This window comes from Lissotriton vulgaris, chromosome 9 (assembly GCF_964263255.1).
Source record: "Lissotriton vulgaris chromosome 9, aLisVul1.2, whole genome shotgun sequence".
Classification (NCBI taxonomy): domain Eukaryota; kingdom Metazoa; phylum Chordata; class Amphibia; order Caudata; family Salamandridae; genus Lissotriton; species Lissotriton vulgaris.
In genome coordinates, this window is record NC_141697.1 from 388993144 (window position 1) to 389017415 (window position 24272).

General features: G+C 42.1%; 1 protein-coding gene across 2 annotated transcripts in view; it reads right to left on the reverse strand.

Annotated features, from left to right (window-relative positions):
- CCDC85C (coiled-coil domain containing 85C) overlaps positions 1–24272 on the reverse strand; it is a 270400-nt gene that overhangs the window by 80456 nt on the left and 165672 nt on the right. The window contains exon 3 of one of the 2 annotated variants that reach the window (XM_086937758.1): positions 21539–21577. The exons of the other annotated variant lie outside the window; for it this stretch is intronic. Within the exon in view, the coding sequence (XP_086793884.1) occupies positions 21539–21577 (39 nt within the window). The remainder of the gene's footprint in view (positions 1–21538; positions 21578–24272) is intronic. 2 annotated transcript variants of the gene reach the window in all.

The window sequence follows — 24272 nt, forward strand, 5'->3', positions numbered from 1 at the left end:
TGCGAGAACCCTCTAGTAAGGATGGTAGTATTGCACAAGTCAACAGCGGAAACAGTTCGCGTCCACGTACCACCCCCAGCCACCCGCCTCCTACTGAACCCCTGTCACACAGACCCAGAACAGAAAAGAGAAAATTATAAAAAAGGAAATACATAGGCACCATAGAAACCAATGAAAAATAAAATGTAACCCCCCACCCTACACACATGCAGAGGCTACGGCCTGCCCCCCCCCAGCAGAGTGTCTGTCGCCCCAAAAACCCGAAATTTAGAAAGAAAAGGAAGTGAAGAAAGAGAGAGGAAGAAAAGGCCAAGAAAAACATTCACTAGTGATAAGGGGAGCAAGGAAGAATAGTCCCAGATCTCCCACTAAATGAGGTGGGGAGGAGCCGATACAATAACAAAACTCCCGGACACCCAGCTATTAGCGATTCACCGCACCATTGAAGTCGAAAGAGACAAAGGCCAAAAACACAGGATATGAGCAGCTCCGACTCACCGTCGAGGGTGTCAGGATGGACAAGAAGCAAATAAACATGAGGAGCTGTAACGGTGATGCGCGCCAAAGAGGCGCCATGATTCTAAATCACATCAATTAGGCAAGTACAAGTGGACACCCGGACCCCCTTAGCTCTATGTAAGTCGCAAGTGACCACTACACCACGGTACCCGCCCAAAACCCACCCCAGCCAGAACAAAGACTAAGATGGCCGCCCCGGACAGTGCAGAGACAAAGAAAAGTAAAATGGACGCCACCCTACACAGGCAACCCCCCGTCCCAATGATCGTTGTTGGCAAGTCAGACATCCGAAAAATTTCAACAGAGCCGATGGCTCACCAAGTACCAGGATCGCCAATTGTGGCTCCGACTATGCCATAAACAAGAGTACAATAACACAAAAGGATGCGCTGAGAGCGAGAGCCAAGCAATATCCACTACCATCCAACCAGCCGGGAAATTCAAGTTGCACTCTGCGTGCGGTCCACACATTCCCCCCACATAGCATCCTGAACCCAACCCCCATCAGGCAAAGGAGCAATACAGCAGACAAACTGTCTATCCCTGGCCCGATTTCGGACGCCCTTTCGTACACAACCCTCTATAAGTGTCGACCCCCTCGACCACAAGGGAGCAAGATGGAAGCAAAGAGGAAGGGGGAGACTCACAAGTGCAAAATGGACGGCACCACATACCCAATAATGCATCGGTTACAATACCAAGAGTCCCAAAATTACTCTGAGAAGCCAGATACAACAGGGGAAAAGGCGAAGGTTCTGATGACAGAGTTTTCAAGGGGGCCAGGAGTAGAATAGCCAGCAGTCCCATCTCTGGTAATAACAGCGAAGGTGATGAAACAATAGCCGAATGCAGGAACAATGTATCCCAGGCAGAGTCGGTGTGCGATCGTCCACAAACACCAGTCATGGCAGAGCAAAACTCAGTCCCACTGGAAACACTCGGCAACATAGTATCATTATCGGGAACAGTCAGGGGAGCGATCAGTTGTTGCTGAGAGCAGTCCTTCCGAATCTGCGCCAGGTCCAGGGCAATGTCGTCGAGCTTGTAACATAGCTCCTAGGAGTCTCGCCGTATCGTCGCCCGCAGTTCACATAGGGCAAGCAGGACATCTCCATAGGACAGGGTAGGCAGTGTTCCCTCCCCGCCCACATCATCGGAAGGTGCAGGCAGGTCAATCTCCGGCGTGACCACGGCATCACAGGCAAGGGGCAATGGCGGACGGTCTTCTCCGTCCCGCGGGTCAGCGGGGACCTCCATAGCGCCCACAAGCCAGGCACAGGAACATGGGGGGTGCGACATGGGCCAGCAGTCGCTCCGTCTCCCACCGCTACGAGTTACTGTGTAGCGTCGCCAGTGGGGAGTCCCCAACAGCAAAATCAGGCGGTTGGGGCAGACGGGCGGTCAGTCAAATTCGGGCGAGTCCCGCAATGGAGTCGAGCCGCCCCTTCTCAGCTCGAAACAATGGAGCCGGAGTGCCGTGCGATCGTCCCTGCAGTCGCATGTCAAGCGCGATGTTTAGCACTCCACGGCACCCGGGATGCTGATGTCCACGTTCCAGGGAGAGCAGCCCCTTTCAGAATGCGAGCGCTCCACAGGCAGGCTGCTCGTCCCCACTCCGCCGAGGTCCGGCATTAAGCGGCGAGGAGCGCTGGGGCAATGGCGTCGGGACGGGCACCAGGGTATCTCAGCCGTCCGGACGAGCCGAGAGTCCGGAGAAACATGGGCGATATCAGCGCGTCGCCCCCGCCGGAGCAGCCGATGAATGAAGCAGGATAGCAGGCAGGATAGTTCGACGGGGCACAAGGGCTGGCGGAGCCGGGAGCTTACACGTCCGCTCCGGTCGCCATCTTGGCTCCTCCTCAAGCTCTTTATTTTTAACATCCATTTCAATTGATTACTTGATTGTTGTGTTTATGGAGAGTTGTGGTCCAAGTTTGCATTTGTTTACTCTTAATTAACTTGTTCTCACCTGAAACAATGCATGTAAGTATACAGTAAAGCAAAGTCCCAGGAAATATTAAGAAACATTTCCATTCCAACTATAGTTATCTATCGACTTATTAGCCTTATCTATCGAAACAAATATGTGGAAGTTGAGGGAACTCTTTGGTAGGATGTCTCTGTGAACACTAGAATGAGTGCCTGCTGGGTAGATTCACATTTGCATACACTTTAGATATGATTGCCATGTACATTTTAGTTGCTGTGTAGTGGGAATAGGAAAACTTAAAGGTCATCTCATTATGTGGCATGCCTATAACAAAGAAACCTATAAACACAGTCAATCCTGATTCAAAGACTGGTTGTATGGGCTTTCCTTCCTCTCGTTTGTGTCCCTCCCCTGGACCATGACCTCATGTCTTGTCTCCTTCTATTGCTTACTTTTCATACACTCCTCTTTCTTTTTGATAATCACTCCCTAAGAGTCCAAGTGTTTTCCAGCTGTCTCCCTCATGTACTTATTTTTGCCCCACCGCACTAGATGTTGCGCTTGCCCATGTGTTTCTCCCCCAACACCCTCTGTGTTGTTTGCCCTTATATGCTTCTCCCCATGCATTGCTTTCTCACCTGTGTGGCTCTCCGCGTTCCACTTTGCACTCTCACTGATGTGCTTCTGTTCGCCCGTGCTCCGTCCACCTTGCTCTCTCTCACCCATGTTGTGTACTTCTCCCGATGCCCTCAATGTTGTTTCTGAACCCAAACTCCCTGATCATTCCCTCCACCAGCACCCTTTATCTTTTTTCCACCTCTGCTCTCCTTGCTCCTTCCCTCCACTCACGCTGCACAGGATCACTAAAAAAGCATTAGCAAATCCAATAGTTTAAAGACGAGACCTACTGGCTTTGTCAATGCTTGTTTTCGATTGTCCTTGTATTTCTCGTTATTTTGAGAGAGAAACAGGTTTGATACTTTCCGGCAGCCCGCCCTACAAATGCTCTGGCCTCCAACATGAACGTGTTGTCTCCCACATCAAAGAACCCCCAAACCACTGAAGTGAATGTTTCATAAATCCCCTCACAGTAAGCAGTACTCGGGGGCATGACCACTAAACCATAATCCACGAACCACGCGCGCGAGCAGAAGCTTTCCTCATCCAGCCCCCCCAGCAGTAGGCGCCGCCATCTTGCAGCAACCTGCGTCACTCTGACTTTAATCCTACATGGGGAATTGCTTTCAGCACTGAAAACATAAGTTATACATTGTAAACATGGGATAGGATTCTTCGGGGCACGAGAGATTAAGACAGGGCTGGTCTTCGCGGTAGCTTGGCTGATGCTGTGATCCATACACAATAAGCGTACTTATGAGACCTCAAAAGAAAACGATTTCTAAGAAACGGATAATTATGATACCAGAGAAGCAAATGTTTTGAAAACGCTTGATGTCTGTAAAATAACGCCATATGGCCATCTCCTGAAAAAAAAGATGCGTCTTCAAGGGCACCGTTATCTTTCAAGAAAAGGTAAACTATTTGAGTGTAGCAAGTGAAATGTGTTCAAGGCTACGAATCGGTCAGAAATATCTCAACTATTTTAGAAAACATTTGCAAGGTTTCACAACAGCAACAATTGGCGATCACCTCAATAAGATGGTATATGAAATATTCCACCTCTTATGTTTACTGGCCAAAGAAACTTTATGGTTTTGTGCTCGTCTCCTTTTTCTACAATAAAGTCTATTGCATCCGCTTGATCAATTTAACATCATAGTCTATGAGATTAAAGAGTGGGGAATACACAGAAGCTGACCCTGCTTTTGGTATGCCCCATACGGGTATTAAGAGGAGGCTCCCAGAATCCTCAGGCTGGATCATTTGGAAAGAGTAGGACAGGATGTCTCTAAAAACAACTGATTGCTGATGAAATTACAGATCAATTTGGGCATCTAATCCACATGTGCTACTGATGATTGACGAACCATAATCGGATGAACTAATCTATTTATTTTAACAAGTACATATACGGTTCCCATTGATCCTCAGGCGTGGGGTTCACAACTCAGCCTCTTAAAAACTTATATTCAGATCGGCTCATGGACCTCACCCGGTGCTCAACCATTTTCCTCAGCACCCCAAAGAACTTTTTTTTTCTTTCTCTCTCTCTCTCCTCCTGATGTAAACCAGTCGCCTTCCTAGCACCCTCGACTACAGGAACAAGCACTTGCAATGCGATAGGTCTACAATTTTCTAAACTCTCGAAAATGCGAGACCTATTGCATTGCAAATGGTTGTTTGCAAAAGCGCCCGTGAAGCGCTTTCACTTTAATGGCGGATGTGCCCCTTTCCTTAGACACGGCTCGCCTAAATAAAGAGGCATGGCCGCAATTAACGTGAAAGCACCGCATGGGGCGCTTTAACAAACAAAAGTTAAAAAATAAAATGCGGCTACGTTCGGTGCCGCAAATAAACAAAAGGCGCAGCTAAATTAAGCCCTACGAAACAGCGTGCCCCCCCCAAGCAGGCAGGGAAAGGCATTAAAAAAAATAGTGCTCGGAGGCTGTAATTAAAGTCTACCGAGTAACAACAAAGGTAACAGGGGGTGTCGCCATGGGAGGTTACAAATGAAGACAAGGCAGTGGTAAGGAGGGACTAACAAGCCTATTAAGGAATCAGAAGCCAGCATTTACCAAGGACAATGACACAAGCCAATTACAAATATGGGCGGAGAGTAGGCGGAGCTTCACCTCCATACTCTGAATACAGTATGCTTCGCAGAGCAGCGCATGCACTGCCCAGGCTCAACCTAAAAATCAACTTCCAGACTAATATAACCAATCAGCTTCTTGACTGGAAGAGATTAATGGCAGTACATCCCATTTCAATGGTCAGCTCAGTAAAAGCCAAAAGCATCATCGTCCATTTGGTATTTATTAAATCATGCTTTATTTAGAACTATCCTTACTGCATCCATATTCCTAATCACCATTTTTCTCACTGCCACCAGAGTTATTTTGCACTGCTTTCTATACATCATTTTTTGTTGAGCTACTCTCAGCAGCTAAAGAAATAGGGGAGAAATTGCATCCACTTTTTTTCTAGCTGACATCTCTAGATATCCTGCTGATTGCACTGCAATATATGAAAAAGATCAGGGGACCATTCGCCGTGGTGGTAGGCGTCAGTATGGAACATCTCATTTCAATCATGGATCACAGGTATCCATTCAGACTGTAGACATTTTCATAAACACCTAGCTCTTTTTTTATTCAATCATTTCTAAAACAGATCTGCTACAAAATAGTCCACGTCCTCTAAATCTCAACCAACCAACATTTCTTTGATGCAAAATATGGCAATTTCTGCAACTCACTTTAAGATCCACTGAGCTAATCTACTATTTTAACTCCAGTCTGCCATTTTTTGAGGGATATGCTTAACCCCTCCCCTGCCGCCGGCGGAACCGCTCCGTCATCAGCCGCGGTCGCGCTGTGCTGATGACGGAGCGGTTCCGTCACGGGCCGCTCGGCACGCCTGCGCGGCGCGGATTCCGCGCCTGCGCTGAGCGTTCCATTAAGCGGGCGGGCCGTGACGGAACCGCTCCGTCATGAGCACAGCGCGACCGCGGCTGGTGACGGAGCGGTTCCTTCACCAGCATGGGCGTGCTGCGCGGCCCCCCCACCCCCTTAGCGCTGCGGCCAAATAGCCGCCGCAGCGAAGGGGTTAATAGTGGAACTGGCAAATCTTTTCACCCCGATATTTAGAGGTCTAATGTGTATAGTGGAATAATTTTTAGCATCAAGACTATTGCTCGATTACACTCTACCAGGCTACCCTACTTTGTGAGCAGTTCAACTGTACTCGTAGGGCAGAGTTGTGAAATCAGATGCACTAAATGAACATGGTTAAAGGTGGCTATTAACATTAATTAACACTTCAAATTGCTCTGTATTGTTGTTTAAGAACCTTCAACTAACATATCATTATCAACTGCATTTTAAGTGTTTAAAATACAGTTATTTCAATGCATCATTATTAAAGTAGTAATTTTGCAGATGACCTTGAACAGCGACACTATCAAAATATATTTAATTCAGAGAAAGGGAGCGTAATACATATATATTATTTATTTTCTGTGATATTAAGCTGCATTTAAGGTGGCATTTCGCAGTTATGAGCCAGCCAAAATGATCCACAGTGAAAACTGTGTCAACTTATATTTGCCAAAAATTCATCATAACATAACTGGTCTTTAGCTCCCAAAATTAACACAGCTGGATTGATACATCATCAAAGCTTACCACTTTCAGCTCATTAAAGCCTGGATCTGTTACTTTTGCCCAGGGATCTCACACAGAGATAGATCAATAACATTTCTATAGCAGAGGACAATGTGGGTAGTGGGAACAGATGGGTGGATATATAATCTAATTATTTGTGCGTGGGTTAATAATACTTATAGAGCCCTGTGCTGTCCTATGAATGGCAGGAAAAAAAATCCTATCCAAATGGCAGTTCTATAATAGTACGTTCCGTATTGTCTTGTCTATCGCATCCCGAGTGTATATCTCGTCTTTATACAAAATGTGTGGCAGAGAGCCGAATGCAGTACAACATTAGATACGATTTTAAAGTCTTCTTATATTTATTGACTCAATCAAAGTATATGGGTGGTACAAGAAGTTGCATTATTGGGGCACCCTCAACTACATCATGCATCTAAGCAAGACACCAGTGTCCTTCTAGTTAGAAGCTGTAAGTACAGTTGCACTGTAAAAGCTACAGACAAGATCACTTAAAATTTGCAATGCAGCAGCCTTTCCATATAATTAAGGATTTACTGCACAAACCATACAATCCACCAACTGCTTCATAACTTACCGTTTTCATGATGAAAAACTGTTTTTTTGGCTGGAATTAATCAAAATTTACAAAAGAAACAATTCCAAGTGTGGTGCTGCGCATTGGAAGACCCCGTGCAAAAATGACCAGGTTATCTTTCAGTTGTTGTACACGGGTGAGAACTGGTACTGAGGTAACATGTTTGTTCAGACAGTTTTAATATGTGCTAAAATGACAAAGGAGCAGAACAGTGCCACACAATGTGCCACATTATGATGAGTAAGATGCATTTTCTTGTTGCATTATTTGGTCATCCATTACCTTGTAATTCCTGTGACCCAGGTGATAGTTTGTAGAAATGCAGTACAGGGCACTACAACTCTATGCATATTTAGTAGTGTTCAATGGTGCATGTATGCCTGTGAATATGAACAGCACCTCAAGGCCGGATGGAGCGGATACAGAAATACATTACCAATGTCCACGGGATATCATCATTGGTGGAAGTGTTAAAGGAGTATGGTGGGATGTTATATTTTGGATTAGCAATCTATCTGACCCTTATTCTTGGCCGTCAACGCTGTCTCTTTGTGTGTGCTGGTCTTCTGTCAAAAATATATAAACTGTCGGTCACTCTCCCTCCCGATAATGCTGGATAGACTATTTCTAATTCCGTAAAGTGGAGTCCATAAAGTGAAACAGCATTATATGCAAGCACTACTTGAATGTATCTTTAGATCTGAATGTAGCCTCTCCTACAAAGTAAAAAAGTTATTGCTGTTGTTCATCAACACTTACGAAGTGCCAATGTGTTTCAGCACCATACACGTGTTTAATGCTTTTTTCAGGTTAGAGGGGAGGCTCACTGCAAAACCAAAAAAAATGTGTCATTGGATGGATAAAAAAAAAAAAAAGAAGAAGGTGCCCGAAATTGGAAAACATAAGTTGTTCCCAGCCAACAGAGCACCTTATTTTTCTGCTACATCAATACAACCGCTCCTGTGCTTGAGCATAACTAAAATGTATTGTGTACTAGTTAGTAACACACCCAGATTTTCTGCAGTCTTCAGACTACTGCATTCAAACTCTATTTTAGGGCAAAGACTTATCACAATATAGTTTGTTTAGATGACGGATTTGGAAAAGTAGCGAAATAAGACGAAGCATCTGCATTCACTTTATCTTTGGGAATATTTTCCATAGCACTTCAAACTGGGTTGAAATTTCTTAAACAATTTCGCTTGTGTCCACACACCTGCCTCTTCAAACTCCCTCTAATGCCCTTTCTTGTCACCATAGCCCTCTATTGTTAAGCTCTTACTTCCTCTGTTAATTGTATCCCCATTTTCTGTTGCAGAAGAAAGTGACTTTCTATCTAGAAATTATATTAACACTTAGCACAACCACAATCGAGTCAGCAACAAACAACAGCTGAAACACTGTGCATTATTCCAATGCCTTGTGGAATCCCCAGTACACACTGTAATGTTCAGTTGGCATGCTGAGATTATGGGAGTCAGATGGGTGTCTGCATGAACAAGTATGCAGATGGTACCACAATTGATTTATAAGCCACCGACTTGGATGATATCAGGATTTTATGGGCCAAGTTGTGCGTTCAGCTTCTGAAAGCCACCATTTTTCATTAACTAAATCCATGCAAGACTGAATTTAAGCCACTTTTGACAAAATGATTGTACTCTTCACATTGAGCACAGGCTCCAAGAGCTAACTCTTGAAGGCACGCCTCCACCTGTTTCTTCCAAAGCAATGTATTTTGGGGTCACTCCTTGAGCATAGCTCTGAAAAAATAGTAATACTTTCTGATAATGCTATTTGAAGCACACGTGATTGTAGTGCAAAATAATTTTAGAACAGCAATACGGTCTTGGGATCTGTTAAAAGTGCACTCGAGTAATGATTTACTGTCTGCCCCTCAAACAACGAGGGCATCTGCAATAATGAGAAAGATCATCACAGACTGCCATTAAATGTGTCTTGTGTTTTGTTTTACACCCTCGAGATCGGGAAGAAATAATTATGCTTTCTGATAATCATATATCGAGTCATGAGAAAACCAAAATGTAAGGAACATAAGACTTCCTCACAGTCTCACTTCAGCGAATGGGATACCCATCTAGTAGGGTTGTGCCTTTCATCTGCTGTGACATAGAAAATACTTTGAATTTCTCCAGAGTTTCTGAACATTGAACGCAGGGCTAGCTTTATGGTTGTTTGCATGTTTGTGTCATTTGTAGTCAATACATGTAGTGCACAAAGCTTTTTTTTAATGTATTATTTTGTGTTTTGTCTACAAATGGATGTAAAATATGCTTTTTTATGTACAGTTCTCATACTGATATGGGAAAGATTGCACTTAAACTGTCATACAGATGACCTTGTGCCCCTGCTGGGCCTTTTTGGGGAGAAAACACGAGATGCAATTAATTCATAAGATTCTTACAACAAAATTTTACATCCACGCTGCACAGTCTATTACAGTAAGCTTTCCAGACATCAATTTGCATAAATGTACAGCCCGAGGGAGAACCAAGCATAATCTTCAATTTCATTGTTAAGATCTTCACTACTGGATTGCTTCAGATTAAAAACAGGACCTACTTATGGGGAGAAATGGAAGTGGGAACTCACCTGTAATAATAGTTTTGCAGCTTGAAGGGTTTTTTGGATTCACATTTGACCCACCCTTCTCACCAATAATGGGATATGGTTAGCCAAAAATAAAAAAGCAGAATGTACACAATATTAGCATTGATGAGAGTAGGGCACCAAAAGGGGAAAGACGAAGCTCAAGGTAGCAACCATGCACTGAGGCATTATGGGCTTATGTGGAACGTCACAGGAGGTAGCACTGCCCACCTAATGGTAGACGGCCGCATGGAGAGGTGGGAGCGCGGATGTATGGGCAATTCTGGACCCAACCACTAAATGGCATGAATAATGCCAGCGTGCAAATCCAGAGAAGATTCATGTTGCAAGACTATAAAGTCAAAAGCCCCGTCTTAGAAGCAGTCTCAAGCACTTTCCAATTTGCAGTGCACTGATTGAAACTTACTGTGGAATGAAGCCAAACGGATTTCCCTGCTGAAGCTCTGCCGGACAGAGTCATGGTGCTTTTCGCAGTCCTATGCGGACTTGTACTTTAGTTTATGGTAACCAACTGTACTGGTGTTATAAAAAACCTTTGATATTAACATGCTAAGTTACTACAAGCATACTTTGCTGAGGACCTTTTTTTTTAGTAGATCTATGGAGACCAAAGCTGTCTAAATGGACATATATTAAATGTCATTGTTTCCAGCTACAAAACACAACATCAAGTGTTAAAATGTAAAGTCTGTTTTGGTAAATTTGACACTACATCAGAGGGATGAATCTTTGAGACAGAAACAACTACAGGTGTAGGCTATCTAACCCTCTAAACACAAGATTTGTTTGTAAAGTTTGAACTACCAGAGTTTAATCTCTTTATTATCTTTATTATCGGAGTTTAATCTCTGTATTAAATAACTGCCATCATTTATATTGCATAAGACAAATATTTTACACTGAGGCACGGAGTAGGACACGCACTGGTGAAGATGTATGCAGTGTGTGCAGCCAAAATGTAGCATACTGGATTCAGACAGCAAATACAAAGAGATAAATAAAAGGATGATCAGCTGAAGAAAAACTTTGGCCATAAATTGGTAAACCCGAAATTCACCATAGAAGGATAATTGCTCTTCATCTAGATTTTGTTGGGACATTTGATATGAAGCCGCATTGCAATCCCAATACCTGAGGTTGTGAAGGCCATGGCTAATGCCACAGAGTGGTCTGAGAAATATTTATTTAATGCTTCAATAATTTGTTTTGTTTTCAGCATTATAATTTAATACAAACAAAAACTCCCCCTCTGCTTTCTCCTCCGGGTTCTCACATTGCTTTTACAATTCATTTTCAATTTGCGGCCAGTAGGTGAGACCTCCCCTAGGATCTGCCGCTGAGCAGAGCTCTCAGGAAACTCCGGATGCTTCATTTTGAAAAGTGTCTCTTGGATGAGTCTGGATTGTTCTTGGACAGATGAGTGATCTGCCGTCTTTGGGGAAAAAAAAAGGTAGAGCACTCAAGTGAGTGTCGGACTTTTGATTTTAATTGTGGCTTCCGCACACCAAGTCCTCTACTTCTTGCTTATTCTGTCAAGGATGGTACTGGCCTTGTACACAGAGATGCCGTGTGGTAGTCTGTGATGGTGTATATTCTAGATACTATGTTGACTGATTTTTAAGTTGCATAGGGTGGCTTCTAGTGCAGCAGTATGGGCAGAGCTTACTCAACATGTACCACTTGGGCTCCACGAGACAGACAGCCTCTTTGGGGTTCAAATGGAAGCCATACTAGGTAGAGTGTAAATGTGTCGGTGGCACAGCTTTCCATGCTCTGTGGTAGCCGTTTGATCATCATCAGAATGATACCAAATGTCTTTCGAAAAAAACTTTCACTCCGAGAATCGACAAAAAAAAACTACTGTGAGCTACACTTTAAAATGGACCTAGGTAATGACAGAGCCTGTAGAAGACAAGGTTGAACCCCTCGCCTTCGTAGACCGTGCATGGATAACGTGCAACCCATGTGGTACATTTTATGTAAATGCTCAAACGTGCAAAGACTGAAGTAAAATCTAAGAAAAAAGGATGAAGCACATTTTTTTTAAATGAAGGCAGGCAATAAAAGTCTCAGTAGACAATACAAATACAGGTAAAAAAATGTAACAAATTAGAAATTGTTGGTCTTGATTTTTGTTTTTCAATTAAATCGGATGGAATGAAGTGACAACATAATGTAATTATTTTCTCTACTGTGCATGTTATGAACAATAGGAGAGGATTTATTTACACTTAAATCATTGATATACATTTAAAAATGAGAGAGAACAGTGAGTAAAATATACAAACGTAAATCTTCTAATAGGTGTACAGGAACAATTAAATGAAAATGTGCGTAAAAAAGGCATTTTATATTTCAGAAACACATCCATTGTTACTTTTCTCACAAGGTATAGATAGCTGCCGAATATAATTTATGCTAGAGCAGAAGTTTCATAATAGCACCTCTTTAAGCAGGAATTGCTCACAATCTCAGTGGCTACTTTCTGGCTATAAACACATTGGAACCACACTCGGATGCTTCATTCACTTCAATTACCAACCAATTTGAGCAAATAAATGCACGCTTCAATTAGCACACTTAAAGTGTGGCCTCTGGCAGCAATCGTGCCTATTTCCGACTAATAATTACTAAATCACTTCCTAGGTAAAGTACAGCTGCTCAATGACTGGTGCAGGCTGACAGATATCCAACATGGCTGCAATCAAATTGAGCAGGCCAACTTGCAGACAATAGTTTCGAACAGTGAGTGTCTTCCCTCTTTGTCCAGAAATAATGTAGATATTTCCATTTACAACAAAAATATACTGCTTTCGGACAGTCAATAGAAGATTAGGAATTGTCAATTTGCTCTATAAATCACCCTTAACATTCAAACTTAATAAGTTATTCTTGAAGGTAGTGTGTGTGTAAGCCGTTCTCGATTAAAAAAAAAGAGTATTGTAGCACAATAAATGTCATTGCCACAGCATCAAGGTCAAATAACTTTATAAGACACAAAAGCACTTCTCATTTCATCCTCCATTAAGAAATTAAAATTCATCACAAGTTAAGAGGATTATCATTGTTAATTAGGACTCCGTTTGGTGGGTCTTTAACTGCATAATGAAGTTGGGTTTATAAAAAAATTGGGCGTCCCATATTTATATGGCCCTTTCTTCTGTCTGTACATTTTTGGCTTTGCAGATTAGCGACCCTGGGTGCAAGGGTACAAACTGATTGGCCCAGGATCCTACAATTGGGTCAAGTGGTGACACTATAACACAGACTCTCGGTTTCGAAACCAACAATTTACTCATTTGGACCCGATCACCCAGTATGTAAGGGAACATAATGATACAATGCATTAATTGGCTAATTGGGTTGCTGCAGCAAATACTCACTTTGCATACAAGTGTGCACAAAACACACTAAGACACGCACAACAGAATATACTTTTAGAAAATATGCGAAATCATTGTTAATAAAACGCTCTAGCTTTTTTGGTCCAAATCCATAAGTGAGAACATTTTACTTAATTGCACCTACAGAGTAGAAAGTCTGAAGTTATCTACGCAAGCAGGGTACTGATGCACACAAAATTCAATATTCACTTTCCTACCCACCGGCTATGTTTCGACAGGACGTTGAATGTATCTATGGCCATTCGCCAACTTAACATCAGCAAAACAACCTTGTAATCTTTCCAATATAGTGAGCAAAACTGGTTATTAGTCCTTACAAAAGCAAAAAAACAGCTCAGAATGATAAAGTAATATGGTACAAACTACATATGGTAAATACAAAATATATATTATATATATATATATATATATATATCCCAAATGTTGCTTCACAGTCCAGTTAAAAGCTTAGTCTTTGCTTTTTTTTTTACAGGCGGCTTGGCTGCTTCGTTCTTCTTGTTGACAGTGGCTTCCCTCCTGGGCATTTTCCTTTCTTGCAGCTTGTCAAGACTGACATTTGCCATGTCCCACTTCCAGGGAAACGGTGGCAGGAGTTGGTCCCATCAGTCGCACTGGTGCACTTAAGCATCTTGCAAAGGCAGCTCTCGCACGACATCTTTTTATTATTGTTATTTCCATTTAGTGGCAGGCGCTTTTGAGTTCTGGGGAAAAAACGTAGAGTGACTAAGGCGCAGTTACACACGGAGGCACCTGCTTTTCCGTCCTTCTTACCTTGCTGTTCTGTTCCCTCCCTCCCTCTTGTGCTTCTCCCCCACCCTCCTTCCTGCTCCCTCCTTTGAGCACTTCCCCCCCCCCCCCCCCTTACCTCCCCCACCTAGTCCTGTCCCTCCCTCGATGTATCCTCCATTTTTTTTGGTGGGCCACGTAGCAAATTCCTGCCAGCCCATCGGTTTTAGAAATTATATTAGCGATCCATTTTGGATCGGTATATATTAATTTTTTTTAATGGTGCCTGCGCATGCTAGTAGGAACAAAACTCAGTGGCAGAGTAAATTGTACTCAAAAGCGAGGCTTTTTGGCTTGGCCAATGTTTCTTAAAAACATCCCATCTCAAGGGCTGGCGGTTCCTCTCCCCATAGAAGGCAATAAGAGAAATACTTGATGTATTGTTTTGTGTTGGTAGACTTTGAAAAGTTTCCATACTCTAATTTGATCCCTTTGGGTGCAAAATCTTGCTCAATCTCATTTGCCCCAGTGGTAGCTGGACTCTGGCACAAATTGTTCACAGATTTTAACCCAAAGAAAGTGAGAGAGGCAGCTAAGGGAGAATAAAGATAAAGAGATAAATATAAAATAGTGACAAAGGGAGAAAGCAGAAATTAAAAAGAACCTACAAGAGTGAAATAAACAAGAGGAAGTGTACAGTGGTGGAAGATAGCTAGGCTGTGGGGTTTTAGGTTTAAACCTATAATAACTGATAAAACCCCACTGACAGAAAAATAGCCCTCACTGGTGAAAACATATAAACACTGAAAAAACACCCGCACAACCACAAACTAAATGCCATTCAAAGAAAGGAAAAAGAAAGTGAAAGAGTCATTTTGTTCTTACTGAAGGGGTCAATAACATGTAACTTTGTTATACAAGCTAGCAGTAAGAAAGACTGGCTAACATTATTCTGCTTGAGTTTTGTTCTTTAGGGATGCAACTAAAATATTGTTTCTTCTTCCTTTTACTTTTTTCAGATTTATGGCCTTTGGTCTAAAGATGCAGGGTTTAGTTTCACGTTTTAGGTTTAGTTTAATTATTCTATAAACTATAGAGAATCAGGACATATCAAACTCACATTTGATATTTTGGCTGCATTTGATTCTTTCACTGATAGGTAAAATGGCTAGTTTCATAAAAATCTTTCCTAATATGTGTCATCACATTTGCCCACAGAGAATGTGTAAAAACCCTTAATACATCAGACCATAGTTTCTAGTGGGACAGTATTGATAGTAGGTGAATTGCCAACACCTCAGGCTTTAAAAATTAAATGCAAGGTATAGTGACAAGTATATATATATCACCAAGCATCTGGGATAGTGGTGAAAACGTGACACCAGACTTTTGGAAAACATGGAATGCAGTGTCACTTATTATGCTCTGCAAAAAGGTTCTTTCCAAGTTCAACAAAGATTGGAGTGATCTTGTTTGTATTTGTAGTGATTCAGCAACTTATATACAAAAAATGTGTGTGATGACCTGTCAAAATTGATACCCGAGCTGAAGTGATTCCCTGTAGGAGATCCTTGCCACTTGTTAGATGGTATGCTGAAAGCATCTTTACAGTCTTAAGAGTTAGTGAGGGATGCTTTTGACTTTTTAGTCCATTCTGGTGCACTGTTTTCTTATGCCCTGAACTAAAGCGCAAATATTTATCATTTCGTGCTTTATGTGGCATCAAAGAAAGAGTCATCCCAACTGTGCCCTTTAGCTGACGGTTCTTAGCCCAAGGGGCTACGAATGATGAGAGGGCCTTTTCACAGAAGTTTACATGATAAGGATAGCGCGAGCGCGCATGACTAAAGACTCACCATACAAGTATTGTATGGTGTACTACAATAAGATTAATTTGCCAAAATCTCTTTGGACCTCATAAACACTATATGTACACTGTCTATATACCATGTTCTTTCAGTGCAGAAAGCAAGCAATGATAAAAGCAAAACATTCCATAAACACCGGAAAAACACTTTTTCTGTTGTTTTTAGTGGCGTGAAAATGTGTAACCACTGAAAACAACTGTTTTTTAAGATATTGAAAACACTGACAAAACCCCACCAGAATTTACCAAAAATAGAAACTGAAAACAGGACAGCCTAAAGATAGCGCAATGAACTGAACTCCGAACTAGGAAGCCATGGTATATGGCAACACCATTGCCTACAAAAACGTTGGGTCGCTACATTTATATTTTATTTTATGCATACGTTTTTTCCCCCAAATTAGGCCTTGCTTTACTTGATATTGTGGCGGCTTATGGCGGTTTAGACATCTACGCAATAATAACACAGGTTGGCCAAAGACACGTTCCTGCAACCTGCTACAGTGCAAAAAGATCTCAGAACCCACATCTCCAAATTCTGTCTGTGATGCCTCAGACCCTTTCAGTCAATAAGCTGTCAATGAACTGATGGTCTCGTCTCAGTAAGAGATACAGCCGTAAACCTTAGCAGCAGGCTAGTAACCAACTGTCATTAAGCCCAGGAGCCTAGACACTGTTAACCCACGGTTATTAAACGTCACAGCCCAGCAGCAGACTAGAGCTCCAATGTCATTAACCTGGGACCTCAGACTCCTAGCAACAGGCTACAATCTACCATCATTAAAACAAGGCATCCCTCTGGCAGGAGGCCACAACCCCACTGCCATTAAATTGAGGGATCGAGCAACGTGTAACCTACTATCATAAAAGGTAACAAAACGTTATGTTATGAGGATTTACGCACGTGTCACTTGGGAGGGTATCCAGGCAGTGAGCAGGAGAAGGGTTAGTTGAAGAGCCAGGTATTCAGCTTAGTGTGGAATTAAAGAAGTGAGGGTGAGGCCCGGATGTATGGGTGGGTGAGCAGTTTCAAGTGACAGCGTTTCTGGATGGTATGGTAAGGCAGTGGAGTTTCCTGATGTGAGGCGTGATACGAGTGTGATATGGGTGTGGTGTGGGCCGTGGCGGCTCCTTCACTTTTGTGGAAGAGCGTCGCCCCACAGTTTTTTTGCAGTACGAAGTAGAAACCTAAAATGTTAATACATTTAAGCTATCATTTCATGCTTTTGCTGCTTTGCGGGCGGGACTGCTCTGCTCTCGGAGCAGGGCAAGGTAGGAGCGGTTTGCCCACTCCTACGTGCACATGACTGTTTGGCCGGCACTCTCAGGCCACACAAAACAGTCAAGCGCACTTTCTCTGTTCTCCATGCAGGTTGCATTGCAGCCTACGTGGAGAACATACCCAAGCCCCCATTCCCCGGCTGAGCGTTGAAACAGGATGCTTAGACCAATCGCAGTGCTGCATTGCAGTGTTGTGATTGGTCAGTGGGGCCTGGCTGCGCTTTCTGTTCCTTGAGTTAGACTAGGAGAGCAGGAGCAGAGACACGATAAGGTACGTTTCTTTAAAGAAAATTCAATTGTGTGATACCTCCCTGGCACGACCACGACCAGCCCCACCCACCACCCGCAAGCCACTGGGTGTGAGTTCGCAGATGAGCCAGGTGGTGGTGTTATAGATGATCTGGAGTCTGTGGGTAGAGATTCTGGCAGAGAGTGCATTGCCTCAATCCAGTCTGCTCATGATGAGGGCTCGTGAAGTGGCCCTAGTACCAGGTCAGAGATCTAAAGTGATTACATTTAGAGGTGACTAGAGGTGTGGAATCTACCCTTACGTAAAGCTTGGTGGAGTAGAACCTTAATCTCGGGCCAGAGCTATGCTGTCCTTAAATCTGAGGGCTCCAAACACAGACAGGAGGCTAAAATTCATGGTAATTTAACTAAGGGTCCTGGATGTATCCAGCGGAGATCCAAAGCAAGCCAATAGAATGTGTGACATAGCATGAATATTTGGGCATCGAGTAAAAAAGCAGCTTTAGATAGCGAAGGCAAGAGCTATTTGCATCACAAACCTCTAGGGCTATCTTGGATTAAAAAACACAAAGGCATGCCGCCAATCTGTAAGTATCATCCTGCAGACTTACCAACAGAAGGAGGTGGTTTCCACAATATATTGAGAAAAGCTACAGGCGAGTTGTAATTTGATTGAGTTATAAGTGGTAGAAAATAACTTTCTAAAGGTCCCTGTTCAAGCTAGGCCCAAGCACTCCACTAATAGCTCTATACTTAGAGCTAGGTATAGCGAACATCTCCGATTTCACCGTACCAAGACCTGTGCTGTATTGGATACGGTTCCAATGGAATCCTCAGGCTGTGATTTATATAAATTCTATAGTAGAGATGTTAAATTAAGGAGGTTTCAGCTGAAGTAATTGGTTGTCATAGTAGAATAAATCTTTAGTAGCTTTGCAGCTAGATCACCTTTAGAATAATCCCACCCTAGTTAGCATGGACACCTAATAAATTACCAAGTAACTGTAGAGGTACTCAAACTAGAAGAAAGAATCCCTAGCACTGAAGTAGGCAGCCTGCTGTTACGCTACCTTCAGCATAAGGTTTAATCTGGGTACCTTCAGCATAAGGTTTAATCTGGGTTTGAGCATTACTTGAATTTAATTTATCCTGAAGTGAAATGAACCTTATGCATCAGTTTAGGATTGAGATGTTCCCAACCAAAGAATACCTTATAAGACACAGTAGACTTTGTGCTGGAAGCAAGTAATGTGGCTGTACCATTGGTGGCAAAAAGAGTCAGTCATGCACCTTCTGCTATTTTGCACAACGACTGATACCAATGGCTTGATTGGGAGGGTGTTAATTGTGACTTTCTTTTATAGTAATAATTCCAGTGCTTGCACAGAAGTAACTGTCAACGCAGCGGCAATATTGGTACGAATCTGTAATATTCACTCGATACAGATTTTATTACAGGATTGGAATCGGTGTCGAACAAGAGCTATATAAGTCATGGATTTCCTTTAATGGTTTGTATACCGGTCTGAATGACAGACCTGACCAGTGCAGTGGTGGACAAGGGTCTGGAGTCAGCCAGTGTTGAAGCACCTGTGATGTAACTATTGGTGCCAAGGTGAACAGAGTGCGAGGCAGTTGCTATAGAGAGACTGAGGAAACAGGAGCCAATCATAAAGCACAGAAGGGGAAAAGGTCGGAAACCTCAGATATTAGGGCTAACTTAGAGAAAAGCCTTCGTACAAATAGACCCCAAAAGAAATAATCATAATTTGAGTATTACCCACGGGCCTTCTTATGCTTATCCTGAGAAGAGACCCAGGTACTTAAGACCCCAAGTGTCTTTCAGTGATCTTTAAGGTGGCTGTAGATCAGCAGTAAAGCCTGAGACAAGTAGTGTTCCATGTGAAATTTCATGATTTCAAACTTTAAACAGCATTTAGGCAACAGAGTACTCCCTATGCTTGAAGGAAGCAAATCAGAGGATTGCTTATGTATGACTCTTCATAGGGTGCAGGAGGTGTGTGAAAAGCATACAGGAAAGAGACTTGGAAATTATCTATTAGCACATGCATACCACAAATACCAAAGAGTCTTATGTAAGTATCAAAACTTGGTGATCAAGTTATGAAAGACCTTGGCGACAAAACGTACCAGACACATTAAAATGCATGAGTGAGAGAACCTAAGGGACTAGAGGAATAGAGAGGGTCTTGATAATAAGGTAAAATGCACTAACGCAAGAGACTGAGTACGCAAGAGAGAAACAGAACGGGCATGGAGACATAGCACAACGGGTGAGAGGTAATAAAGAACAAAGATAGCCCCTATTATGAGCAAAAGACATTGTGGAGAAGCAGTATAAACAGTGAGCGAACATGGACAGACAATAAGGGAAAGCAAAAAAGGGAGATCACACAACTGACGAGAACACACAAAAGAGACATCAGTAAAGAGAATAATACACCATAAACCGTGAAAAAAGCAAAAAGGGAAAAGTGAAAAACTGCAAAAGCAATGAGGTGAGAGGCATCACAGTAGAGGAAAGAGCGCAAAGGATGAGAGGACATATTGGGAAACAGATGAGACGGCACACTTATAGAGAGAGGTCAAACAGGAGACATGGAGCACGAGGATCGAGACAGCACAGAGGATACCAATGGACGCAATAAGGTAAAGAACTCAGAGACTCAGTACAAATAGTGGCTGAAAGAGAAGAGAGGGCAAATCAAGTGAAGAGAGAAGCCACAGCAAACGGAGAAGCAGTACAAATAACGTTCATGAACTGTAAAGAAACGCATCCTTCAAAAGCAACGCTGACAGAGTTGGGAATGTTTCCACCTTGAGTTGCAATCCCAGTTTGTTGTCTCAATGTGGAATGCAATTAGAAAGCCAAGAAGGGATGCACTGTGTTAAATTTACCACTAAAGAATGGTTAGTATCCTTCGACCGCATGCTTTGTTGTGCATTATCGTTGTGTGCATACAGAAAATAAACCCACCACACCACTTGCAAATCGTAAAAGACCAGCAGATAGTCCATCATTCAGTCCTTTAATACCTTTCCAGAATCAAGTCTGTAGACAGCCATAGTGTGGAACGTCAGTCTCACCGCTGAACATAGGAAAAGTTGCATAATTTACATTTTCAGTTCTAGCACCCTGTTTCCAAAGAAGGTGCTTTCGGCCATTTTTGCCCACCCAAAACCACCAAGGTCTTCTCTTGGTGAGGGTTTTGCCTCTTGTTAAAATAAAGACGTGCTGGTGGGTGGAACCAATATAGAGTTGGCCATCTCACAGTAGTTTACATTTTTGTGCCAATATTAGGACTTTTTGAGCTTGTTATGTCATCTGTATGCACTTGTGATTTCAAGTGCAATATACTTCAAAGTTTCTAACTGTCATCTAGAGTCACTGAGCCAGATTATGACTAAGTATTCTGAAAAGAAGCGGAACCAAGTAGGATGACGTGTGGGGTTAACTAAGCCTTTTAGATTTCTTATTTCTGCTCAGGAGTTTTGACAACACTCAACAAGAAGATAGACAATTTTAATAAGAAAAGATCTACCCACTGAGCCACAACCAACATGGCAACCGCCTGGTGACCGATCGAGATGGAAATGACTGCAAGTATGTGAAAAACAATCTACCTGAGGATGCTCCATCCCAACCAATCACAATGCAGTTCCCACGACGATAAAGATTTAGGAGGTAGGTGCTAATCAGGCACTGAAAGCAACACATACACTGAAGTCAACATTTTATCCAAAGATTTTTGCACCTTTGGCTAAAATACATTTTATGACAAACGGGGCCAAGATCAGTATTTTTATGCATATCTTACATCCTTTAAATTTGTACTTTTATTACAAATTTGCAACGTGTTTTAGTTGATCTTGGAATCGTGTGACTATTGCTTTCAATTGCCTTACTAGAAATACCGGAAATTGCCCATTGGTGTGCCCCAAAAAAACAACACCATTATATAGGAAACACAAACCCAGAAACAAGGGTTGAAAGGTAAGTAGATGTAGGTTAAATGTCTATACCTTAGAGTAATATCGTGGCAAACTGTTGTGGTCAGCCAGCTAGAGGGAACAAAAACGTCAAAGCAGTGATTGCAATTTCATGATGTTAGTAAAATGTTTCATCTCAGAAAAGGATTCCTTCATACTGCTCTGCTATAGGTGTAACACCTTATAAAACAAGGGAATCCACCTCAGCACAAAGATGTTTGCTATTTTTTTGTAATTCTTAAATATTGTTATCTTTTCTCTAAACACATAGTAATCATACTGAATGGAATAGGAAATGGGGAAAAACAGAAAAAGGGGACGAATGAAAACAACATTAAATTCCAAATGCTTTGACACATGCACACATATGTATATACAAATATATACATATACACACACACACACATATATTATATTATATATTATATAATATATATACATTGACATATACATATACACACACACCTTTTGTATGTAAACAAAGGCTTTTGTGGCCACATCAGCGCACGGCTAAAATTACTAATATCAGGGATTGCATTACTCTTAGAAATCATTATGATAACCTTTCGGCTAACATTTGAGCCTTTGATTAAGATTGCTTTAGTAACTTTAAAGTATGACCCTAGTTATGATACAATAACATTATTCGTCAGTTAAGCAGATAAGGCAATGATTTTCATGAATCTGTGACATACGAGGTGGGCCACTTTCAACTCTAGGCCCCAAAATTATATATGCATTCCTTCTGTATCTAATGTCTATTGACTAGAAGCTAAATTAGTGTAATGTAAATATAAAATATCCTCCGACTTTACTATTAAATTCCCTCCTTTGACCAACACTAGGTGATAAGTAGAGGTAACTAGTGCAAAGGCAGATGTCAACATTGTGTTTTGGTCCCGAAAAATAAGACCTGTACCGTCAAGTGCTTCTCCTGTATAAAAAAGTAAAGTTATTTAAGGTTCCCAGAGACAGTGACAGAAATGTAATATATGTGCATTGATCATTTTGGAGAGGAGGCTTTCAATCCCTTTCCGCAGCCCAAATTTAGGCCATACTTGAAAGAGTAGGACAACCTCAAGCAAGCCATAAGCACCGAGGTTCCAGGAAAAATTACAACAGCAGAAAACTATTTTTAAAAAATGGTTAAACAGTAGCAAATGCATATATACATATCTCAGCAAATGCCGTAAAAGAGCAACTGCAAACTCCGAGCAATACGCTTTTAAGACACCCCCCATTAATTATAAAAAGATGACATTCTCCAAATTAAATTTTCCTGGACATTGACGCGAAATTGATCTCAGTTATTAATGGTCTATTATTTCAACGAGTAGAGATTTCATTTTAATACCATTCTGCACAAATCACAACTTTCCAGCCTACCCACGACACTAAATGATTACAGAATTATCATTTATTAGAAGTGTTACAACAAGCCATAAATCACACACAGAAATGTTATTTGCAGATCTGTGCCACATTTTAAAACCTGCAAACTCTTCAGCATTTGAAACCTATAGTATAACTTCTGCTTTGAATCCCATGCTATGACTTCCAGTTGTTTTTAAGCCTATGATATGTATTCTGCTTTTTAACCTATGGTTTCTCTTATTCTTTTTAAACCTATGGTATATCTCCTACTTTTTACACCAAGTGCTTAGTTTGTAAAAGAGGAGGAGGAGTTTTTCACAGAAACCCACTGCTGGACCTGCTGGATGTTCGGGTCAGAGCCGGCCTTCAGCATGTGGGTGCTGGGCCCACTCGCAGGGCATGGACCACCACAGGGGCGCTGGAGCTCCTGGCAGAAGTCTTTTTTATGGCTTCAGTCCAAACAAAAGTATGTTTAAACACTTTCTGAAGGTTGCTGGTGCCCTTGTCTCCTTTTGTTTATTTTTGGTTTCCTGGTGCTTCTTAATCTTGCCCACCTAATCTTCCTCCCACTGGCCCCAAATTTTCAATTCATTAACAATTAGAGAGGACGAGTGGGCACCACAATTGGTGCTGCACAGGGCACTCTCTGAGCAAAAGGCCAACTCTGGTTGGAGTTTCCAAATACCAAAAATGCCTGTCTTGATTCCACCTTATGCCTCGTTCACACCTTTCACACACCACCCTACATGATCTGCCTCTTTATCCCACTCTTACATGTTTTTTCATTCCTGCTTTCTCCCTTTGTCACTGGTTTGCATTATTATTCTCTTCCTCCTCCTCCTTTTCTGCCGATCTTTTTTTTCTTAGTCAAAGTCTAATGGTAAAAAAGAAGTCCTAGTCCCCAAAACTAAGTGTCCGTGGCCGGACCTGAAATCACCATCTCAAATTAAGCACTGAATATAGCATGTCTTCTGCTTTTTAAACCTATGCTACCATCTTCTGCTTTTGAAACCTATGGAATCGATGCTGGTGCTTCCTACAGTCAATCATTCTTGATGTAATAACCCCGATATGTGCAAGTTCGCAAGAAATTGGGTTATTAGTTGTGAAGGATGTGAGTACTTTACAAGTAATAAGTCTGCAATTTTCTTTTTACTGGGAACCAGGTACCTTATTGTAGCAATTGACTCTCTCAGGGTAGCGAAGCAGAGTAGTCCAAGGCCTACTCAGTAGGCCTGGGCGATCAATTCCGTTTCGCTTGCAAAATTTGCGGAATTTGGGTAATTTTGCGTTCCGCAGAAAACGCAAAATTGCCCAAAATTCTGTGCTACACGACTTCGCGAAATGTTTTGCTTGTTCGTGTTCTCAAATTGCGTGTTCACGAGATATTTAC